The 22,167-nt window shown below is 53.0% G+C and overlaps 2 protein-coding genes across 5 annotated transcripts in view; one reads left to right on the top strand and one right to left on the bottom strand.

Moving 5' to 3' along the window:
• The first annotated feature begins 392 nt into the window (after window positions 1–392).
• Window positions 393–15,357, top strand: BYSL (bystin like). 2 transcript variants are annotated; one of them, XM_002714398.6, is made up of 7 exons: window positions 393–660; window positions 6,110–6,272; window positions 10,715–10,853; window positions 11,134–11,267; window positions 13,776–13,936; window positions 14,111–14,213; window positions 14,687–15,357. In XM_002714398.6, exons 1-7 carry the CDS (start codon window positions 393–395, stop codon window positions 15,030–15,032), a joined length of 1,314 nt encoding a protein of 437 aa, XP_002714444.1. In that variant the 3' UTR covers window positions 15,033–15,357. The 2 variants fall into 2 exon arrangements, with proteins under 2 accessions (XP_002714444.1, XP_089190091.1); XM_089333965.1 differs by lacking the exons at window positions 14,111–14,213; window positions 14,687–15,357 and having other exon boundaries at window positions 12,978–13,797.
• A 3,417-nt stretch (window positions 15,358–18,774) lies between these two features.
• The window catches only part of CCND3 (cyclin D3), a 98,898-nt gene continuing 95,505 nt past the window's right edge, over window positions 18,775–22,167 (bottom strand). For all 3 annotated transcript variants that reach the window (XM_089333964.1, XM_051855704.3, XM_051855705.3), the window contains 3 exons: window positions 20,957–21,116; window positions 20,288–20,424; window positions 18,775–19,871 (listed from right to left, as the gene is read on the bottom strand). In XM_089333964.1, the coding sequence (XP_089190090.1) occupies window positions 19,704–19,871; window positions 20,288–20,424; window positions 20,957–21,116 (465 nt within the window). In that variant the 3' untranslated portion in view covers window positions 18,775–19,703. The remainder of the gene's footprint in view (window positions 19,872–20,287; window positions 20,425–20,956; window positions 21,117–22,167) is intronic.

Raw genomic sequence — 22,167 nt, 5'->3', positions numbered from 1 at the left:
GTTAGACGCACCAGCAGCGACTCTGGGTGACGCCTCCAGTGAGGTCATCGGCCCGATTCCCAGCCCCTCCCCTGGCTTGCAGTTCCGGAAGTTTCCGTTTGGTTGGCCACCCTGGTCCTAGATCCAGAAAGCTAGGAAAGCGTGGCCCGGGCTGCCACCATTTAGAGACGTCAACGTCAAAGGCAATGCATTTGTTCCGGGCTCCGGCTCCAGGACTCGGGAGTTCCCTGCGGGAGTGCAGTGGTGCTGGCTGCTTTTCTGGCCTCCGAACGCGTAGGGGCGCTGTGAGCGCGTGGCCTCTCGGCACAGACCTGGGCGTTCATTGCCGAGCGCACATCCTGGGCTGTCGCCGTACCCACGTGTGAGTTTGCCGGGCCGCATTATCGAGAAAAATGCCGAAATTCAAAGCGGCCCGTGGGGCTGGGGCTCAGGAAAAACACGCGCCCCTGGCCGAGCAGATCCTGGCTGGGAACGCGGTGCGGTCAAGTGCCCGGGAAAAGCGGCGGGGCCGCGGAACCGGGGAAGAGGAGGAAGAGTATGTGGGGCCCCGGCTGAGCCGGCGGATTTTGCAGCAAGCACGGCAGCAACAGGAGGAGCTGGAAACCGAGCACGGCTCTGGGGACGGGCCCGCCAAGCCTCGGGAGCGCGCCACGCGGCTGGGTGAGCGTCCGCGGGGAAGGCAGTAGTTGGGTTGGGGGGTGGACGGCCCACAGGTGTCCGGCAGGGGAGTACCTTGGATTCAAAACCGGGTTGCACGTTGCTCTCTACCGAGAGCAGGGCAGGTGGAAGACCGAACCCTGCAGGCCCGCTCCCTGTTTTTAGTGCTCCTTTCGCCGCGTCCCGCAAGTTAGGCCAATAGGAAGTGATGGCTCAGGCCACCAAGTTCTCCTAGCATTTGTCCAACGGTTTTGTAAATATGGGATGCTCGCTACCGGCTTTGCACGATGCTGGGAGTTTTGATGGATTGCGTGCAGAAATAAACAAGATATAGCTCGGGACCTTACAGTCTAAACCAAGAGAGAGACAATTAGAACAGTAAATTCCATGGGAAAGAAAGTCTCGTTTCTCTGGAAACGATAGCATTCGTGTAGGGGTCAGAGTTGCCCAGCCTGGAAGCTGAGACCTGAAACCGAATGTTCATAACAGAAAAAGCAGTATTGTTTAGGGGCCAAGTGGAGGGAGAGATGATTGAAAAATGTTGACTGTTTTCTCATAGGGGAGAAGCCTTGACCTCTGAGTTGTTTAACCGACTTCTCAGAGCTTATCTTATTTGTAGAAAAGCAGTATTTGACGCAATTGAACCCTGCTCTTCTGGCTACAGTATCTTTATCTGAAAGGCAGAGAGAGAAAACTTGCTTCCCCTAATCTACTTCCCAAACGCCTGCTGCCTGCTACGGCCAGGGCTGGGCCAGACCAAACCTGGAACTCAGTGTAGTTCTTCCGGGTGGGTTGCAGGGACACAATGACTTGAGCTCCCTCCTGTTGTCTCTCAGGGTCTATATTAGTGGGAAGCCTGAATCTGCAGTGGAACCAGGACTCGAACCCTGGCATTCAGTTATGGGATGTGGGTTTCCTAAGCTGTTTCTTTCTTTTTTTTCTTTTTTTAAGATTTATTTATTTACTTGAAAGGAAGAGACACAGAGATCTTTTATCCACTAGTTCACTCCCCAAATGGTCACAATGACTGAGCTGGGCCGGGCCAAATCCGGAGCTCCATCTGGGTCTCCTTGGCTTTTGCAGGCATTTGAAACTTCCTGTTCAAGTTTCATGATTTAACTACCATCTATTTAGTGAGTGTTACCTACTTTTTATTCCAGCCCTGATCTCTTCCAAGAAACTCAAAATTTTTTTATCTATTTATTTGAAATCTTGTATCCACTGGTTCATTCCCCAGATGGCGGCAACCAGCAAGGCTTCATCCCGGTCTCCCCTGTGGGTGCCGGGGCCCAAGCACTTGGGCCATCTTCTGCTGCTTTCCCCAGGCAATTAGCAGGGAACTGGGTCAGAAGTAGAGCAGCTGGGACTTGAACTGGCTTCATATGGGATGCTGGTGTCATAGGCAGCAGCTTCCTTCACCTGCTACACCACAACACCAGCCCCTGAAGCCCAAATTCTTATATTCAGCTGCTATTGGGCATCTCTCATTTGACATGTAAAAGACATCTCAAACTTACCATGTCCAAAACAAACTCTGACTCCCACACCTGGTCCTCCCCTGTCCTTGGTCTCCCTCCCCCTCCCTTTCTTTTCCCCCTCCTGTCTCCATGTCTTATTCATTAGGAAGTTCTGATGACCACCTCCGCCACCTTAGAAACGCCATCATGTCCAAGCCGCCATGTTCTGCGCTCGGGTTATTGTGGTACCCTCCTAACCACGATCCTGTTGCCCCTACAGCTACAGGGTTCTAATAGTGCACAGTGCCCTGTGTGATCTACCTCTATTACCGTCTGACCGCCGGCTTCTTTCCCTTTGTCCTCTACTCCACCATACAAATCTCATTGTTCCTTCTAAACATGGGCAGTTGGAGCCTGTGCCTGGCTGTTCCTTCTCCTGGATTAGTCTACTCCATTGCCTGCAGGCTTGCAGTTTATCTATTTGAAAGGCAGAGTCACAGAGAGGCAGAGAGAGGTCCCATTTGCTGGTTCACTCCCTGGGTGGTCACAACAGCCAGAACTTAGCAGATCCAAAGCCAGGAGCCGGCAGCTTCCTCCTGGTCTCCCACACTGGTACAGGGGCCCAAGGGCCTGGGCCATCTTCTAATCTTGTATTGCTTTCCCAGGCCACAGCAGAGAGCTGGATCAGAAGTGGAGCAGCTGGGACTCGAACCGGCACCCATATGGATGCCGGCACTGCAGGCAGTGGCCTCACCCACCACAGTGCTGGACCCCTCTGTACTTCTGACTTCTCTACTCTGTGTTTTGTCTTAGTACTTCTCTTCTTTTAATCCAATATATTTATATATTACGTCTATTTTTTATGTTTTTCTCCTCCAGTTAGAATGTAAGCTCTGTGAGGTCAACAATTTCTGTTTCTCTTGTTCACTGCTAACCTTCCAGCACTCTTACCAGTGCCTCACATGTAGCAGACACTCGATGTTCGCTGAGTAAATGGACTAATGAATGATGGTGAGGTAGGTAGGTAGGTGCCAAACCTGCAGAGCTCTTGGAGAGCATGCCCAGAATTGAAAGCCTTTCTAACAATGATGGGAAGCTGTGGGAGGGGTTTGAGTGCAGAACTGACCAAATCAAATGTGCGTTGCTGGCAGATTACTCTCCCTGCAGAGTGAAGAATGCAGTGGAGGGAAGTGAGACAAACATTAAGGGACTGCTGAATTAATCCAGCAAAAGATGCTGCAGATGGAGGCTTAGCCTGGGCTGTCAAGGACTTGAGAGACAGTCTGTGAGGTAAAATTCTGGGGACTAGGAGTTGGTAGTTGATTGGAGGTTGAAGGTGAGGGCAGGGCATGAGGCAGGGCTGCTTCCCAAGCTCAGTGTTGAGTCCGGGATGGTGCCGTTTACCCAGCTTTGGAGGACTGAGCAGTGTAGACCGTGAGGGAAGGGAATGAGTTCTCTTGATGAAGGTGGAGTTTGAGGTGCCTGTGAGTCTTCCCCAAGCAGCTGTTCCACGAGGCACCTGGAGTCAGCATCTGGAAGTAAGAATGGAATGGAGAAAAATGTCTGCCTCCCATCCCAATGGAGCTTTAGAATTTTTTTTTTTTTTTGAAGATTTATTTATTTATTTGAAAGGCAGAGTTACAGAGAGGCAGAGAGAGAGAGGTCTTCCATCCGCTGGTTCACTCCCCAGAGGGCTGCAGTGGCTGGAGCTGCACCGATCTGAAGCCAGGAGCTTCTTACAGGTCTCCCACACAGATGCAGGGGCCCAAGTGGCTTTACTTGCTGTGCTGGCCCCTAGAATATTTTTTTAAAATTCATTTTTGGGACTGGTGCTGTGGCATAGTGGGCTAAGCCTTTGCTTGCAATGCCAGCATCCCATATGGGCACTGGTTCAAGTCCCAGCTGCTCCACTTCTGATCTAGCTCTCTGCTATGGCCTAGAAAAGCAGTAGAAGATGGTACTAGTCCTTGGGCCCCTGTACCCGTGTGGGAGACCCAGAAGAAGCTCCTGGCTCCTGGCTTTGGATCAGCTCAGCTCCCACCGTTGTGGCCATTTTGGGAGTGAGCCAGTAAATGGAAGACCTCTCTCTTTGCCTCTGCCTCTCTGTAACTCTGACTTTCAAATGAATAAATCTTTGAAAAAAATATTTTCATTTATTTGGAAGGCAAAGAGAGCGATCCTCCATCAAATGGTTCACTCCAAATGCCTGCAACAGCTGGGGCTGGGCCAGGCCAAAGCCAGGAACCCAGCACTCTGGGTCTCCTGCTTGGGTGACCAGGATCCAACTACAGGAGCCATCACATACTGCCTACCAGGGTACACCCTAGTAAGAAGCTGGATCAGAAAAGGAGGTGGGGCCGGCGCCGCGGCTCACTAGGCTAATCCTCTGCCTAGTGGCGCCGGCACACCGGGTTCTAGTCCCGGTCGGGGCGCCGGATTCTGTCCCGGTTGCCCCTCTTCCAGGCCAACTCTCTGCTGTGGCCAGGGAGTGCAGTGGAGGATGGCCCAAGTGCTTGGGCCCTGTACCCCATGGGAGACCAGGAAAAGCACCTGGCTCCTGGCTCCTGCTATCGAATCAGCGGGGTGCGCCGGCCGCAGTGCGCCAGCCGCGGTGGCCATTGGAGAGTGAACCAACGGCAAAGGAAGACCTTTCTCTCTGTCTCTCTCTCTCACTGTCCACTCTGCCTGTCAAAAAAAAAAGGAGGTGGGACTTGAACGTTAGCACTCTGATATGGGATGCCAGCATCCCAAGTGACAGGTTACACCCACCATACTACATCACCCCCTTCCCCCATTTAGCTCTTGTCCTGTACCTGCCATTGTTCTGAACTACCTGTTCACATGGAGCGTTTTATCTCTCCACTTGAGTTATTAGAAACCTTTCTAGATGCCCAGCCAGGCATAGCCTTCCAAAAATCAACTATTCAGGTGTTGCCCTCTTAGCCCTACTGCCTGGCTTTCAGGACCTTCCCATCCAGCCCTGTTCCTTCCTACTGCCTAACAGACACTCAGAACCAAGCCCTTTCTCCAAGATGCCTACCTCAGTCGAACACACTCCACCTGCCCCCGCACCGCCGGTCCAGAGCCTGGCTGCAGCGCTCATCTTGTGAGTGCCTGTGTGCTGTCCCGACCCCTCACTGAGATGGAAACGCAGCCCTGCGTGAGGGGGCAGCAGTGGTGATGAAGGCACAGTCCTGACCCCTGGGATTGCTGATGTTACGCAGATGGCGCCACTTCTCTGTGCTTCAACGACTTCATCTGCTTCTGGGCATACCTTCTTCTTGGGGTTACAAAGGCTAAGCAGTCAGCGTCTGTAGAGAATGTCAGGACAGTTGACTGCTGCAGAACTGCGTAGGGTGTGGTGACTATTATTTATGGGCCTTGCTGGCTCTTTGTCTCATTTTACATTTTGTTTCTCAAGGGAGATTGCAAGCATCTGGGGACAGGAAGACTGTGTGTCTCATCTGTTCTGCTTCATGCACCTGTATTGATTACATGTACGTGAGGCCTGTACTATATAATGGTTAAAGTAAAACTAAGTGCCTCACCCAGGGGCAGGCCTTGTGCAGCAGATTAAGTTGCCATTTGGGAAGCTTGCACCCCACATCCAAGTCCCTGGGCTCAGCTCCCCGCTCTGCTTCCCTCCAGCTTCCTGCTAATGTACATCCTAGGAGGCAGCAAATGACGGCCCCTGCCACCCATGTGGGAGACCCGGATGGAGTTCCTGGCTCCTGGCTTTGGCCAGACAAGCCCATCTTCTGCTGCCTTCCCAGGTGCGTTAGCAGGGAGCTGGATTGGAAGTGGAGCAGCAGGGACTTGAACTGGTGCCCTTATGGAATGCCGGCATCGCAAGCAGTGGTTTAAGCCGGTACGCCACAATACTGGCCCCATCTCTCCCTCCCTCCCTCTTGCTCTGCCTTTCAAATAAATAACAATAAACTTAAAAAATCTACCTACTCCTTCCCCTGCTCATCCATTTACCTCCCCTTTTCTAGGTCCTGGAGTGCCACAGGATGGGTCAGACGATGAGGATGAGGAGTGGCCCACCCTGGAGAAGGCTGCCACGATGAAGGGGGTAGACCACCATGCAGAGGTGGTCGTGGACCCTGAGGATGAGCGTGCCATTGAGATGTTCATGAACAAGAACCCTCCTGCCAGGTAGGGCTGGGCACTGAGGTGGTAGGCCCTGGAAGAAAGCTCCCCTGGAGAAACGAAATGCCCTGGCAGTTCCCTATTTTTGGAGAAGGCCTGGGCATTGCTAGTTGTGGGAGACCCCTAGACAGGTGGCTCATCCATTCCAAGAATGCCTCTTCCACTTCGACCAGTACTCGAACTGCCCAGATTACCCAGGGAAACAGCTAGAAGCCCTTTTTATATCTGGGAGGTCCATCCCATTGCACCTGGTCCTGATACACTCTGGCTTTAGTGGTAAGATAAACCTCCCTTTCGCGTGCTAAGCTGCATTTGGTCTGGGGTTTTTCCACCTCAGCGCTGTTTGTATTTGGGCCTGGGTGGTTCTTTTTTGTGGAAGCTGTTTCTTGTGTTATAAGATGTTCAGGAGATCTATACCCTTTCGATCGCAAATTCAAGTGTGATAACCAAAAAATAACTCCATATATTGGTAAATTTACACCCCTCCTCGTGAAAACCACTGTTTATTTATTTATTTATTTATTTTGACAGGCAGAGTGGATAGTGAGAGAGAGAGACAGAGAGAAAGGTCTTCCTTTTCGCTGTTGGTTCACCCTCCAATGGCCGCTGCGGCCTGCGCACTGCGCTGATCCGAAGGCAGGAGCCAGGTACTTATCCTGGTCTCGCATGGGGTGCAGGGCCCAAGGACTTGGGCCATCCTCCACTGCACTCCCCGGCCATAGCAGAGAGCTGGACTGGAAGAGGGGCAACCAGGACAGAATCCGGCGCCCCGACCGGTACTAGAACCCGGAGTGCCAGTGCTGCAAGGTGGAGGATTAGCCTATTGAGCCGTGGCGCTGGCCAAAACCACTGTTTATTCTCCTCTGTAATAAATAGCTCCCAAACGTGCAGGCATTCAGGCTGCCTGTGGTCAAATATGTGAGCCTGTATTTTAGCCCTGGGGAGGGTAAGTCTAGGATAAGGGCCTTCCCCTGGTCCATTCTGATCCTGTGATATTAGTATGTTGTCATCCTTGGTTCTTTAGAATATTTTGGGTTAATGCATCTCTCATTGCCGATTAATTATATTGTAAAAAGATGAGGGAACAGAATGATGTTTGAGAGTTCAGAAATAAGAAAGGCACCCGTCTCCCACATTGACACCCAGCAGCTGACACAGATGTGACAAAGTGTGTCCCTGGGCTTGTGTGCTTGTACCAGAAGAGAGCCTCTCAGGGTCTCACCTGGCACCTCATTCCGCTGACTTAGCAGAGAATTCTTTTTATGTAATTTTTTTTTTTAATTAATGATTCATTGCATTTGAAAGGCAGAGCAACAGAGAGAGCTCTTCCACCTGCTGGTTTACTCTCCAAATGCCCACAATAGTCAGGGCTGGGCTGGGGGAAGCCAGGAACTTGGAGCTCCACGTGGCTCTCCTGCGTGGGTGGCAGAGGCCCCTGTATTTCAGCCACCACCTGCCGCCTCCAGATGCACTAGCAGGAAGCTGGATCAGAAGCAGAGTAGGGCCAGCGCTGTGGCTTAGTGGGCTAATCTTCTGTCTGCAGCCCTGGAATCCCATCTGGGCACCAGCTCAAGTCCCGGCTGCTCCTCTTCTGATCCAGTCTCTGCTATGGCCTGGGAAAGCAGCAGAAGATGGCCCAACTGCTTGGGCCTCTGCACCCACGTGGGAGACGCAGAGGAAGCTCCTGGTTCCTGGCTTCAGTTGGCTCAGCTCCAGCCATTGCGGAGTGAACCAACAGATGGAAGAACTTTCTGTCTGTCTCTCACTGTAACTCTACCTCTCAAATAAATAAATAAAATCTTTAAAAAAAGAAGCAGCAGCAGAAGCAGAGAAACCAGTACTCAAACTCAGACACTCTGATATAGGATGCGGGCATCAAAAGGGGCATTTTAACTACTGCTCCAAATGCCCACCACTACACAGATAATTCTGATGAACCTAGCAGAATGCTTTTCCAGCCTGCAGTAAATAGAAGGGACAAACTTCTAGAAACAAGGACTCATGCAATCTTGAGAAACGACAGCTATCATCTTCAGAAATCAGGCCTGGAGCTGGCATCGTGGTAAAGCAGGCTAAACCACCACCTGTTAATGCTGGCATGCTGTATGGGTGCCATCTGCTGTGCTTCCCATCCAGTTCTCTGACATACCTGAGAAAGCAGTGGAAGATGGCCCAAGTGCTTGGGCCCCTGCACCCGCATGGGAGACCTGGAAGAAGCTCCTGGCTCCTGATCGGCACAGCTCCTGCCATTGCTGCCAATTGGGGAGTGAACCATCAGGTGGAAGACCTCTCTCTCTCTGCCTCTCCTTCTCTATCTCTGAGTTTCAAATAAATAAATAAATCTTTTTTAAAAAAGGTATATATATGTGTGTATACATATATATATATATAGAGAGAGAGAGAGAGGCATTTTTTTTTTCCTTCTTAGCCCATATCCTTGACCCTCGCTTCCTATGGTCATTTGTGCTGGGAGGCAGCAGCACATGATGGCTTAAGAAGTTGGGTCTCAACCATCGGATGGAAGACCTCTGTCTCTTTCTGTCTCTTCTGTAACTCTGCCTTTCAAATAAATAAATCTGAAATATATATATGTGTATATATATATATGTTCTTAAAAAAGAAGTTGGGTCCCTGCCAACATGTGGAGGATCTAGATTGAGCTCCCAGCACCTAGCTTTGTTCTATCCCAGCCCAGGCCATTGCAGGCATTTGGAAAGTGAATCAGTAGAGAGCATATTCTCTCTCTCTTTCTTTTACACACACACACACACACACACACACACACACACATATAAAAATAAGACCAGTTGGATTTTTTTTTTTGAAGATTTTATTTATTTTATTTGAGAGGTAGAGTTACAGATAGTAAGAGGGAGAGACAGAGGGAAAGGTCTTTCTTCTGTTGGTTCACTCCCCAAATGGCTGCAACAGCTGCAGCTGTGCCAATCTGAAGCCAGTAACCAGGAGCTTCTTCCTGGTCTCCCACGTGGGTGCAGGGGCCCAAGGACTTGGGCCATCTTCTACTGCTGTCCCAGGCCATAGCAGAGAGCTGGATCGGAAGAGGAGCTGCTGGGACTTGAACCAGCACCCATATGGGATGCCGGCACCACAGGCAGAGGATTAACCTACTGCACCACAGCACCGGTCCCAGACCAGTGGGATTTTTAAAAATGACTTCTTCAAAGAAGCAGGCCTAGACCCACAGGAAGTCAGCAGTGAGAGGCTGCCTGGCTTGGGGGATTTACAGCGTCCTGTAAAGCACCTGTACTTGGAACATGAACCTGCTTCCCCCTTGACAGCTGTGAGACCTAAAGTGAGTTGTGGGCTTCTCTGGGCTTCAGGTCTCACATCTGCAAAGGAGAACAAAAGCGCCTCCCATAGGTGTTGTTCCAGAAGATGCCAAGCTGAGGGCATGGCGTTTCGGGGGCGCTTGGGAAACAGGAGCAGCTACGAGAACCCTTCAGCCGCCTCTGAAGGCGCAGCCCAAGGTGACGGTAACTCAGCAGAATATGCTTGATGGGCACTATTTAAGGAGGCTGAGGAGACATCGTCAGGGTTTTTTTTTTTTTTTTTTTTTTTTTTTTTTTTTTTATTATTATTTTTGACAGGCAGAGTGGACAGTGAGAGAGAGAGACAGAGAGAAAGGTCTTCCTTTGCTGTTGGTTCACCCTCCAATGGCCGCCGCGGCCGGCGCGCTGCGGCCAGCGCACCGCGCTGATCCGATGGCAGGAGCCAGGAGCCAGGTGCTTTTCCTGGTCTCCCATGGGGTGCAGGGCCCAAGCACCTGGGCCATCCTCCACTGCACTCCTGGGCCACAGCAGAGAGCTGGCCTGGAAGAGGGGCAACCGGGACAGAATCCGGCGCCCCGACCGGGACTAGAACCCGGTGTGCCGGCGCCGCTAGGCGGAGGATTAGCCTATTGAGCCACGGCGCCGGCCACATCGTCAGGTTTTAATGTCAATAAATTCAGATGGAGGGAAGTTTACACATCTCCTCCCCGATGATCCCAGTACGCAGAATCCTGGTAGATCGTTGGTAGGCAGCACTTACTGCATACTAATTCATACCGTAAGTGACACGCATATGTTAACTTAATGCTGCTGTAAGCTTACAAGGTTGATGCCATTACTATCCTGTTGTACAGACAGGAAAACTGACGCGTAGAGAGGTAAAACCATACACCCAAGGTCATCCAGGGAGCGGAAGAGCCAGGATTTGAACCTGGCTGGCTGACTGCGGATTCATTCTGTGCCCCTCCAGGACTGCCAGCCTTGTCCTTAATGGGGTGACTCTGCATTCCTACGTTTTCCACAGCGAGGGTGGTGGGCAGATGGGTACAGAAGGCCACACATCCAAGGGGCTGACGGTCTGTTGGTGCTCACAGCAACCATGAGGTCCCTTGGGGCTTCCTACAGTGACCAAGCGCCCTTTCCCTCCTCTCTCTCTAGGCGCACCCTGGCCGACATCATCATGGAGAAGCTGACTGAGAAGCAGACGGAGGTCGAGACGGTCATGTCAGAGGTGTCAGGCTTCCCTATGCCCCAGCTGGACCCCCGGGTGCTGGAGGTCTACAGGGGGGTCCGGGAGGTAATTCTGGGATACCCTTCCTGGGGCTGTGGGCTCCTGCCTCAGGCTTTGCTGCACAGGGCGGAGAACCAGACTGTGAAAGTTCAGATCCTGCTCTGCCTCTTAGTGACGTGGTGGTCTTGGGTCAGCTATTGGACACTCTGGTCATTTGGAAAGCGAGCATGATAATAGTACCTCCTTACAGGCGTGCTGTGAGGATTGAGTTGGGGCATGAGAGCACCTGCCCAAGCACTGCGTGTTAGTGGCCGAGACGATTTTGAAGTCCCTCCCTCCTCCCCAGGTGTTGTCTAAGTACCGCAGCGGGAAACTGCCCAAGGCCTTTAAGATCATCCCTGCACTCTCCAACTGGGAACAGATCCTCTATGTCACAGAGCCTGAGGCCTGGACTGCAGCTGCCATGTACCAAGCCACCAGGTGAAGTAGATGAGGGGTAGGGTAGTCTTGAGTCTGCAGGGGAGGGCTGGGCGTGGGACATACAGGCTTTCCCTTTCTCTATCAGAGCACTCTTTTATGCTGCTTTTTTTATTTTTAAAGATTTGTTTATTTATTTAAAAGGCAGAGTTACAGAGAGGCAGAGGCAGAGAGAAAGAGGTCTTCCATCTGTTGGTTCACTCCCCAAATGGCCACAAAGGCCAAAGCAGAGCCGATCCAAAGCCAGGATCCAGGAGCTTTTTCCAGGTCTCCCACCTGGGTGCAGGGGCCCAAGGACTTGGGCCATCTTCTACTGCTGTCCCAGGCCATAGCAGAGAGCTGGATTGGAAGTGGGGCAGCCGAGACTCAAACCTGCGCCCATATGGGATGCCAGCACTGCAGGCTTGGCTTTACCTGCTACGCCACAGCGTCTGCCTCATTGCACATCTTTATATATAATTTTCATAGCTTTTCCTGTTTCATGTTTTGGGGCCAAGTTTGGGAACCCCCTGTGATGAGTTTTAAAGGGAAAGGCTATGGCTACCAACATAGTCCTGGAATGTCAGAATAATCTCCCCATTCTGGCTCCCCAGGCCTGCTCATGTGCCTTGTGACAGTAGAGTAGAAATGAGCCACCAGGGGGAGCAGAAGGTGAGCAGCCATCAGTCTCTTCCAGAGACCGACAGTATTCACACTTAACCATTTGGTACACCCTGTTGCCTCTCCTGGTCCCTCTCTAAGCTGACTTGGGTGTTGCATGTCCACAGCTCCTATACTTTTTGCTGCAAGAATGGTTCCATATCTTACTTTAAAATATTTTGTGGGGCCACCCTTGTGGCATAGTGCTTAAAGCTGCCGCCTACAATGCCAGTATCCCATGTGGGCACCGGTTCATGTCCTGGCTGCTCCTATTCCTATTCATCTCCCTACTAATGCCCTAAGAAAAGCAGTAGAAGATGGCCCAGGTGTTTAGACCCCTGCACTCATGTAGAGGACCCAGATGAAGCCCCTGGCTTCAGCCTGGACCAGCACTGACCATTGTGGCCATCTAGGGGAGTCAACCAGCAGGTGGAAGAGCTCTCTCTCCCCCTCTCCCTGTAACTCTGCTTTCAAAATAAATGGTAGCCGGCGCCATGGCTCAATAGGCTAATCCTCCACCTTGCGGCGCCGGCACACCGGGTTCTAGTCCCGGTTGGGGCGCCGGATTCTGTCCCGGTTGCCCCTCTTCCAGGCCAGCTCTCTGCTATGGCCAGGAGTGCAGTGGAGGATGGCCCAGGTGCTTGGGCCCTGCACCCCATGGGAGACCAGGAAAAGCACCTGGATCCTGGCTCCTGCCATCGGATCAGCGCGGTGCGCCGGCTGCAGCGGCGGCCATTGGAGGGTGAACCAACGGCAAAGGAAGACCTTTCTCTCTCTGTCTCTCTCTCTCACTGTCCACTCTGCCTGTCAAAAAAAAAAAAAAAAAAAAAAAATGTAAAAAAGAAAATCTCTTTCCTACACCATTCATAGTAAGAGATAGATATAGATATCTCCCCCCCCCCCCCCCGAAAGGCAGAAAGAAACAGACTCAGATCTCCCATCTACTGGTTCACTCAAAATGCCTGCAAAAGCTGAGGCTGGGCAAGCTAAAGCCAAGAGCTAGGAACTCAGTCTGGGTCTTGTACATGAGTGACAGGGACTCAACTACATGCGTTATCACCTGTTGCTTCCCAGGAGCAGAACCAGGACTGGAATCCAGATACTCCCATGTGGAATATAGGCAACCAGGTGGCTTTTTTCTTTTTTCTTTTCTTTTTTTTTTCTTCTTCTTTTTGAGAGACAGAGTTACAGAGAGGTCCTCCATCTACTCCCCATATAGCTACAATGACTGTAGCTGAGCTGGTTTGGAGCCAGGAGCTTCTTCCAGGTCTCCCACATGGGTGCAGGGGTACAAGCACTTGGGCCATCCTCCACTGCTTTCCCAGGCCACAGCAGAGAGCTGGATCGGAAGTGGAGCAGCTGGGATATGACCCGGCGTCCATGTTGGATGCTGGAGCCCCAAGCAGAGTCTTAGCCTCCTGTACCACAATGCCAGCCCCCATGTGGCATCTTAACTGCTATGCCAAGTACCTGACCCCCAAATGATGTTTATTTTTAAATATCTTTTTATTGGAAAGGCAGAGTTAGAGAGAGAGCTTGATGTTGTATCTGTTGGCTCACTCTCTGGATGGCCTCAATGATCAGGGTTGGGCCAGGCTGGAGCAAGGAGCCTGGAACTCATCCAGGTTTCCCCACATAGATGAAAGGGGCCCAAGCACTTGAGCCATCTTCCATTGTTTTCCCAGGCACAACAGCAGGGAGCTGGATCGGAAAGGGAGCAGCTGGGACTTGAATTGGCCCTCAAATGAGATATAGATATTGCTGGCAGTGGCTTAATCCACTGTGCCATAATAGCAGCCTCCACCCAGTGATATTTAAAGGGGTAAGTCCAGACCTATCATGTGACTTGGGGACTTCCCCTCACCCCACTAGGATTTTTGCTTCTAACCTGAAAGAACGCATGGCCCAGCGCTTCTACAACCTCGTCCTGCTCCCCCGCATACGAGATGACATCGCTGAATACAAACGACTCAACTTCCATTTGTACATGGCGCTCAAGAAGGCCTTGTTCAAGCCTGGAGCCTGGTTCAAAGGTGGGCACCCAGAGGCAAGGAAGGAGCGAGGGGCTGGAGCGCCTGCAGGTGAAAGCTGACCTGTTGCGGGAAGTGGGTGTCTCTAGTGCTGGCCCCTGGGGCTGGTGCGGGGGTTTCCTGGTGTACCTTCCTCTCACCCTGGGCTGGGAGTGACTACCCTCTGCCTGTCTCCAGGGATCCTGATCCCCCTGTGCGAGTCAGGCACTTGTACTCTCCGGGAAGCCATCATCGTGGGCAGCATCATCACCAAGTGCTCTATCCCTGTGCTGCACTCCAGGTAGTGTTGGTGGGGCTCGAGGAGGACTGCGCAGTGCACAGAGTGGGGTGGCCAGGACTTGGGGAGAGGGTAGCGACAGGAAAGAGTAGAACAGCTGTGGATTTGTGGCTGGTTGAAGCAGTGGGTGTGTCATTGCTTCACTAGAATGTAAGTTCCACTAGAAGAGGATCCCAGCACCTGGCATATGGCAGGTGCCCAGTAAATAGTGGAATGAGTAGGGCACACAGGGAGGAAGTGAGGTGGGGGTGCAGATGTCAGCATGTTTGGACATTCTAGTTGGATCCTGGGACAAGTGTCTAAGCCAGAGGTAGAGGTGGTAACTGCAGTCAAAAAAGGATGAAGTTGGGTAGGTGAGGAGGCCTGAGATGGCCCCCTTGGGAACACCATTGTTAAGGGCCAGCAGAGGGGAGAACCAGGCTCCCTCCTCCAGCGTTTCCCCATGGATTAACCCTACCACGCCACCCCTTCCCCAGCGCGGCCATGCTGAAAATCGCCGAGATGGAATACAGTGGTGCCAACAGCATCTTCCTACGACTGCTGCTGGATAAGAAGTACGCACTGCCCTACCGCGTGCTGGATGCCCTGGTCTTCCACTTCCTGGGGTTCCGGACAGAGAAGCGGGAGCTGCCCGTGCTCTGGCACCAGTGCCTGCTGACATTGGTCCAGCGCTACAAGGCAGATTTGGCCACAGAACAGAAAGAAGCCCTCATGGAACTGCTCCGGCTGCAGCCCCACCCACAGCTCTCCCCCGAAATCAGGCGGGAGCTTCAGAGTGCAGTCCCTCGTGACGTAGAAGATGTCCCCATCACCATGGAGTGAGGAAGACGGTCACCTGTCCTGGTCCAGTGGGCATGGGAGGACACCAGGTCCCCTGGGTGACTGAAGATGACACTGAGCTTTTTATGCCTGAAGACCAGGGCAGTGACAAGGTCACAGGGCATCTGTGGCTCCCAGGCCGGGCAGGGTGGCCTGAGAGTCTGTTTGGCTCCCTCCTCTCTTCTAGGCCTTCGTCCCTGCTCCCTTGGTGAGCTGATGTGATCCACAGCCCAGCATTCCCACTCCCCAGCTGGGGCTTGGTTTAAGCACACCTTCTCCGCCTGTTTTATCAAGTCACTGGGAAAAACAAAGACGGGTATTTATTGAACCTGCGTTCTGCTGCAGTTGATGAAGGTCTTTCTCCTTCTCTGTGGCTGGAGGTGGGAATTTCCTCTTCCCTGTTGTTGTCTCGGGAGTGGGATCTTTACTCAGTTTACACAGCAGCCGACCTTAACCTCCCAAGTGCTTCTCCAGGCTGCGTGCCTCCAGTAGCCCCCAGGGGCACATGCTCTGCCTTCCCCTTGAACGAATGACACTGTTTAGTTAGTTGGGTAGAAGGCCAGCCATGGGGTTGTTCAGAAAGTAGTGGTTTCTGGGCCATGGATGGAACAACTACAGAGGGGAGATGGGTCTGCAGATGAGGTGGGATCAGCACCAGATAGATTCCCTTCCTAGGTTTTAAGCCAATCAAAGCTTTAGGCCAAGGGCTGGTATTGTGACACCAGCATCCCACACTGGAATACCAGTTTCAGTCCTGTCTGCTCCACTTCCAGTCCAGCTCCCAGCCAATGTACCTGGGAAGGCAGCAGAAGATGGGCCCTTGCTACCCATGTGGGAGGCCTGGATGGAGTTCCAGGCTCCTGGTTTTGGCCTGGCCCAGCCTTGGCTGTTGTGCCTATTGAAGTGAACCAGTGGATTGAAGATCTCTCTCTCTGTTTGATGCCCTTTCAAATAATCTTAAAAAAAAATATTTTATTTGAAAGGCACAGTTACAGAGAAGGAGGGAGAAGCAGAGGCAGAGAGAGATCTTCCATCTGCTGGTTCACTCCCCAAATGGCCACAAAGGCCAGAGCTGGGCCAATCTGAACCCAGGAGCCAGGAGCTTCTTCCGGGGCTCCCACAGCACTTGGGTCATCTGCTGCTGCTTTCCCAGGCCACAGCAGAGAGCTGCATCGGAAGTGGAGTAGCCAGGACTTGAACTGGCACCCATTTGGGGTGCCCGCATTGTAGGTAGTGGCTTTATCTGCTACGCCACAGCACTGCTCTGTGGGGAGCAAACCGGACTAGACTGAGTTACTGGAATTAAGACTTATTCTATGCATCTGCTCTCCCACAATATGGCGATGGGAGAGAAGCAAACAGCTTCCGCACAGCTGCCTCCAGTTCAACTAATAAACTGTAGGACTTGCTCCTGATTGGAGGAGAGCAGCGTACTCGGCGTGTGGGCAGCCGAGTTAGGATTGGCGGAGGAGGACTATAAAGGAGGAGAGAGACGGCATGCACCAGGAACATCTATGGGGAACATCTAAGGGAACCCGTGCAGCCCCCGAGAAAGCCGGCCGGCGGTGTGCCGCTCCCCTGCGGAAGTGGGGAATGTGGCCAGGGGGAACTGCCCTTCCACGGAGGTGGAAGGGATAGTAGCCAACCCGGGAAGAACCAGCAGCAAACCCGGGGAGGGCCGAGCAGACGAAAGAACAGCGCAGGGTCCTGTGTCGTTCCTCCACGAAGAGGGGGAGCGACACTGCTCCCCTTTCAGATAAATTAAAAAAAAAAAAAAAGAAAAAGAAAAATAGTGGCTGGCAAACTAGGGCTAAAAGTATTTTTGTATGGCTTATGAACTAAGACTGATTTTTATATTTTTAAATCATTGCAGGGGGGATTTAAGGAGCAGTATTTTGTGACAGGTGATAATTACATGACATTCAAATGTCACTGTCAGCAAGTTCAGCTGGAACCTGGCCACACCCACCACTGACGTTTCCTGTGGCTGCTCTACCAAGTTCCTTAATCTTGCTGTAACCTTGTTACTTGCTTTTAAAAAATGTGTCTTTGCTCCAACCCCATTAATACACTGGAGAACAATTTGATAGTAGTGCAAACTTTAAAGAAATTTTTTTTCTGCCCTTTTAATTTTTATTTATTTTCATTTTATTTGAAAGGCAGTGTGACACAAAGAGATCTTAGATCTGTTGGTTTGTTCCCTGTAAATGGCTGCAACAGCCAGAGCTCCGCCAGGCCAAAACTAGGAGCCCGGAGCTCCATCCAGGTCTCCCGCATGGGTGTCAGGGACTCATCAACTGCTGCCTCCCAGGGTGCATCGGCAAGCAGGAGGCTGGACTGAAAGCAGGCTAACAAGTCAAACGGGGCACTCCGAGATGGGGTACTGGCATTGTAAGCCTCAATTTCACCACTAATCTGCAGCTCCAGTATGGACACGTGTGTTAGGTATAAGTTCATCAGTTCATTGTTGAGAAATACTGGGTGAATATGAAAAATTGCATCCAGCTGAGCCTCGCAAAATTAACACAAAACACATCTCTAATGTCCCAGCTAGCCCAGGCTACCTCCTGTGTTGGGGGCCATACCCTCCTCCATCTTGGAAGAAAACTCTGCCAACGCATGCCAGTCCTGAGGCACAGAGGGTTAGGCCGCTGCCTGTTGTGCCAGCATCCTGCATGAGCACCGGGTTGAGTCCCAGCTGCTCCATTTTCAGTCCAGTTCCTCACAAATGTGTCTGGGAAGCTGTGAGATAGTCTGATGCTTCGGCCCCTACATCCCACATGGGAGACCCAGATGGAATTCCAGGCTTCTGGCTTCAGCCTGGCCCAGCCTCAGCTGTTGTGGCCATTTGGGGAGTGAACCAGTACATGGACAATCTCTTAACTCTGCTTTTCAAATCTTTTTAAAGATTTATTTATTAGAAAGGCAGAGTTAGGTCTTTCATCTGCTGCTTCACTCCTCAAATGGCAACAATGGCCAGAGCTGGGCCAATCCGAAATCAAAAGCTTCACCCAGGTCTCCCACGTGTGTGCAGGGGCCCGAGCACTTGGGCCATCTTCCACTGCTTTCCCAGGTGCATTAACAGAGAGCTGGATCTAAAGTGGAACAGCCAGGACTTGAACCTGCGCCCATATGGGATGCCGGAACTGCAGGTGGTACCTTAACCCACTTTGCCGTAGTGCCGGCCCTGCCTTTTAAATCTTAAGCTAGCTGCCATCTTCCTGGCACCTCCCTACACAAGCAGACTGTAGTTCTTTTCTTAGGATTATTTGGAAGGCAGAGCAACAAATCTCCACGTGCTGGTATTGGGTGATCATCTGCTGCCTTCCCAGGCCCATCAGCAGCAAGCTGGATCAGAGAGCTGCTGGGACTAGCACTCGTACTCCAGTGTGGGAGTTTTGGTGGTGGTAGGGAGTCCCAAGTGGCAGTTTCACCTGTGCCACAACAGCCACCCCTTTAAACAGTGTCATTAAGGGCTAGGTTGTGCCTCAAGCCCCTCTTCCCCCAGAAGCCCTGTGGGTTTTGTTCGTTTTGCGTGGCTCAGTGGTTTTTAGGAGCACACACGAAGTGGAAGTTACTGTACTTGGGGCACACACTTTTTGGCACAAAAGCCTAAATGTTTACTATGCAGCCTTTGACGGAAAAGGCTGAGCCCAGCTTGTCCTCAGACTTGGCACCCGCTTCCTTGCCTTGTGTAGGCTGGGTAATACCCACAACACCATCCCATCCAAGAAGCCAAAGCCAGTTTCATTCCAGAATCCTTTTATTAAGGTAGCATGATGGTCCTGGGCCACCAGCCTGAACTTTGTGGCCTTAGGAAAGACCTGTGTCAACAGGGTTTGCCTCCCTCTCCAGATGGGGCTCAGCCACCTCTGCGGCAACCCCACTTCATCCTCCCCGCTGGAGGACAGAGCGGAGGGAGAGGAGGACGTGGCCCCAACCCAGGCTGTAGCAGCTCCTGGGCCACAAAGCTCTCTAGCCAGTAGCAGAGGGGAAGCAATCAGCAACCACCAGGGTCACCACCACTCGTGGGGGACACAGGCCCCACTGCACCCTCTTACAGTTGTACTCAGAACAATTAATAAATTAAAAACGACCTGTTCCTTCAGCACCAAACCCCTCAATCACACAGGAGAAGCTGAGCGGAAAGCGAAGCAGGAGGGGCTCCCCCTAGGAGCAGCTGGGAGCACAGATTACACGGAGACCTCCATTGTGTGCTGGGAGGGGCCGTCACTGTTGGCCCTCAGTCTATCAGAATGCCCGAAGGACCCCAATCCAAACGCAGTGACTCTAGAAGGGGCAACACCTTTTGAAGGCACAGGGGCGTTTTGGCAGTTGAGAACATGAGCTCCCCCTGGAGGGGGTTGGGGGGGCTCAGAGAGGGATGCTGGTGCAGAGCTTTTACCTGTTTAAATGTCTGAGCAACCTGGCCCGCCCGGCGAGGAAGAGGAGCTGGGGAGGAAGAGGAGCTGACCAGTCACCCAGACACGTGGCTGGCCGGGCCCCTTAGTGCACACTGCGGGGAGAGGTGGGACCTGACCCCTTGGGCTTGGTGAGGGGGGAATGGGAGCCCCCTCGGGCTTCAGGTGTGGCATGGATTGTTCCTGGAGGCAGGGAGGGGGTGGCGGCTGCCCCTCTCCTGCTTGGTGGCCACTCGAGGGGGCCTGTCCGGGGCTACAGGTGGATGGCTGTGACATCTGTGGGAGTGCTGGTCTGGCTGGGCCCCTGGCTGCTGGAGCCCCGGGGGGCTTTGGGTGCTGGGTTGGAGGTGGTCTGGGAAGCTTCCCTGAGGCTCTCCCTGAGTGCAGCTTCAATCTGCTCCTGACAGGCACGCAGGCAGTCCTGGGGAGGAGGAGGGAGAGCAGGAGGTGAGGAGGGACCACTCTCCCACAGCACCTGGCGGCAGGTGCAGGGAAAGTCACCTCCAGGCAAACAGGGAAGTTGGGAGGTTAGGCCACAGCCCAGCCCGGGGAATTGGTCTTCATTTCTCAGAAACCAGCAAGAGGATGTGGCAAGAGGGTGTGAGAGCAGCCGTGCATCTGACAGCAGACCCTCACCCCTGCTCCAGCACACTTGGCAAGAAGAGGGCACCCAGGGACAGTGTCCTACACCCCACCCCCACCCCCACCCCCCACCCCCGCCAAGGCTCTTGCTTTTCAGGCCAAGGCCTCAGAAGCCCAGATCAGAGGCTCAGTCCAGATTGGGGTATTTGCTTCCCTCTGCTGGAGGCCCAGGGAATAGCACTGCCCCGGACTCACCACTTCAGTGCCTGTGATCCCTGCCAGCAGCTCAGTGAGCTCATCGCCGGATGTGGAGCAGGCACCCAGGCCTTGCACTGCGGCCCCAATGCTGCCTGTTGCGATCATGGACGGCGGGTACATGGCAAATGTGTAATCTTGCGAAGAAGGAGAGGGAACCATGAGACAAGATAACCTCAGGGGTAGCAGCCAGTGTGGACTTCCTACTCTTCTAAGTGCCAGGCAAAACGAGAACAGCAAGGGGCTCTTTGCAAGCCCCAGGGCAGGGTGGGGAAGACACTGGCAATGCAGGAAGGCAGGAGAGGGCTGCTGCTGGGCAGGCCCAGGGTGGTCCTGGCCAGGCAGCAGGGAATGGGTGAGATTTCCCTGCTGTGAAAACACTGGGGCCGAGACCTGGGTTCTGCTCCCAGCTTCCTCACCGTGAGGCCCCAGATGGGTCACTTCTTTCTGTACCTCCAGTGTCCCCAGCTGTGTGCTGGGGGTCTCTGAGATCCTATACAGTTCTGAAAACAGTCTGCTTTTCTGTACTGAGACTGGCGGCTTAGAGGAGACCATAATTTTCACAAGACTTTGGACAGGGGCGTGAACTAGGGCCTCTTTAGTGACCCCTCTTCCCTTCCAGGCCTTCCGAATTTCCTGATTTGGCCACAATATGTGCACGGCTCTTACCTGTAGCACAGAGGGCCAAAAAGGTCTGGGCGTGTTTTTTGACCAAGGCCTGTCGGTCACTGGGCAGAGAGAGCCGGTGCAGGATCAGGGCCAGGAAGTCATGCGCCACCACAGCAGCCAGGTCCCACTTGAGCTTCCCCAGGACCAGTGCCTCCCAGTCCTAGAGGGTGGAAAAGAGGCTGGGTCAGTGGCTGGAGGAGGGGAGGGCGGCCCACCAAACTTCCCAAGTTCAAACTTCTCCAGTTCTGCCTCTGGTCTTAGGGAGCGGGACCCCATGCTTTCTGTGGTCGATCCCTTTTAATCCTGTTGAGTTTTCCTTAAGGGGCCATCAATCCAGGCCTTCTCCTGACTTCACTCAGGGCCCTGTGCATTCTAACCAAGGTGAAAAGACAAAACCAGCAGCTATCACTGGCATGATTATGAACTTGGGCTTCCCCGAGATGAAGCAGAAGGCCACTCCAGTGACACACCCTCTGAGCCTCTTCCAGGGTTCCTCAAAGGGGAGGTTGCCCAACCCAACCACATCCCCTTGGTGGGACATTAGGGGTGGGTTCCAGGTGAAAGCACCCCACCCTTAGACTCTCAGGCAGGCCAAGCCAGACGGGATGAATGTAGATGACCTCCGAGGGAGCAGACCCTTCCCCCGCCTGCCCAAGCCTACACACCTGTGCCAGGTATGGAGGGAGGCTGGGAGCCTCACCCCAATCCACTTGTCTGGGATTCCCAGACCTGGCCCCATGTGTGAGTTGTACACATGAGGATTTCTTCATTGTTTTATCTCAGGAAGGAACTCGTGGGTTTGACTTACTGAGGCAGAATGGCAACCCCGCCCGGCCTCTTCCAGGCCCCAGCCTAGGAGTGAGCCTCAGTCAGCCCCAAGCCTCTCACAGCGCCCCACAGAAAAGAGCCTGGGCTGCAGCCAGAAGAAGACAGAGAAGCTAGGATTCTACTCCCAGGGCTTGTCCTAGTAGCCAAACTCCCAGTTCTGGAGTGAACCGGAAGCACCTACTCCCCAAGGAAATATCTGGAAGGCAACTGGGAGTGGGGCCCTCCCTGGGGAAAGGCATGAGGTCCTGTGTGAGGGACGGTGGCCCCCGTCCCCTGTCTCCAGGCAACCCCCGAGAATCACAGGCCTACTTGGCAGAGAACACACCCTGGGGAGCCATTAGCTGCAGTGGCTTACGGCAACCTGGCCTCGCTGGAAGCCCAGA

The sequence above is a fragment of the Oryctolagus cuniculus genome, chromosome 5 (genome assembly GCF_051225735.1).
Source record: "Oryctolagus cuniculus isolate XC-2025 breed Fujian yellow rabbit chromosome 5, ASM5122573v1, whole genome shotgun sequence".
Lineage (NCBI taxonomy): Eukaryota > Metazoa > Chordata > Mammalia > Lagomorpha > Leporidae > Oryctolagus > Oryctolagus cuniculus.
This window is presented reverse-complemented; position numbering and strand designations above follow the sequence as displayed.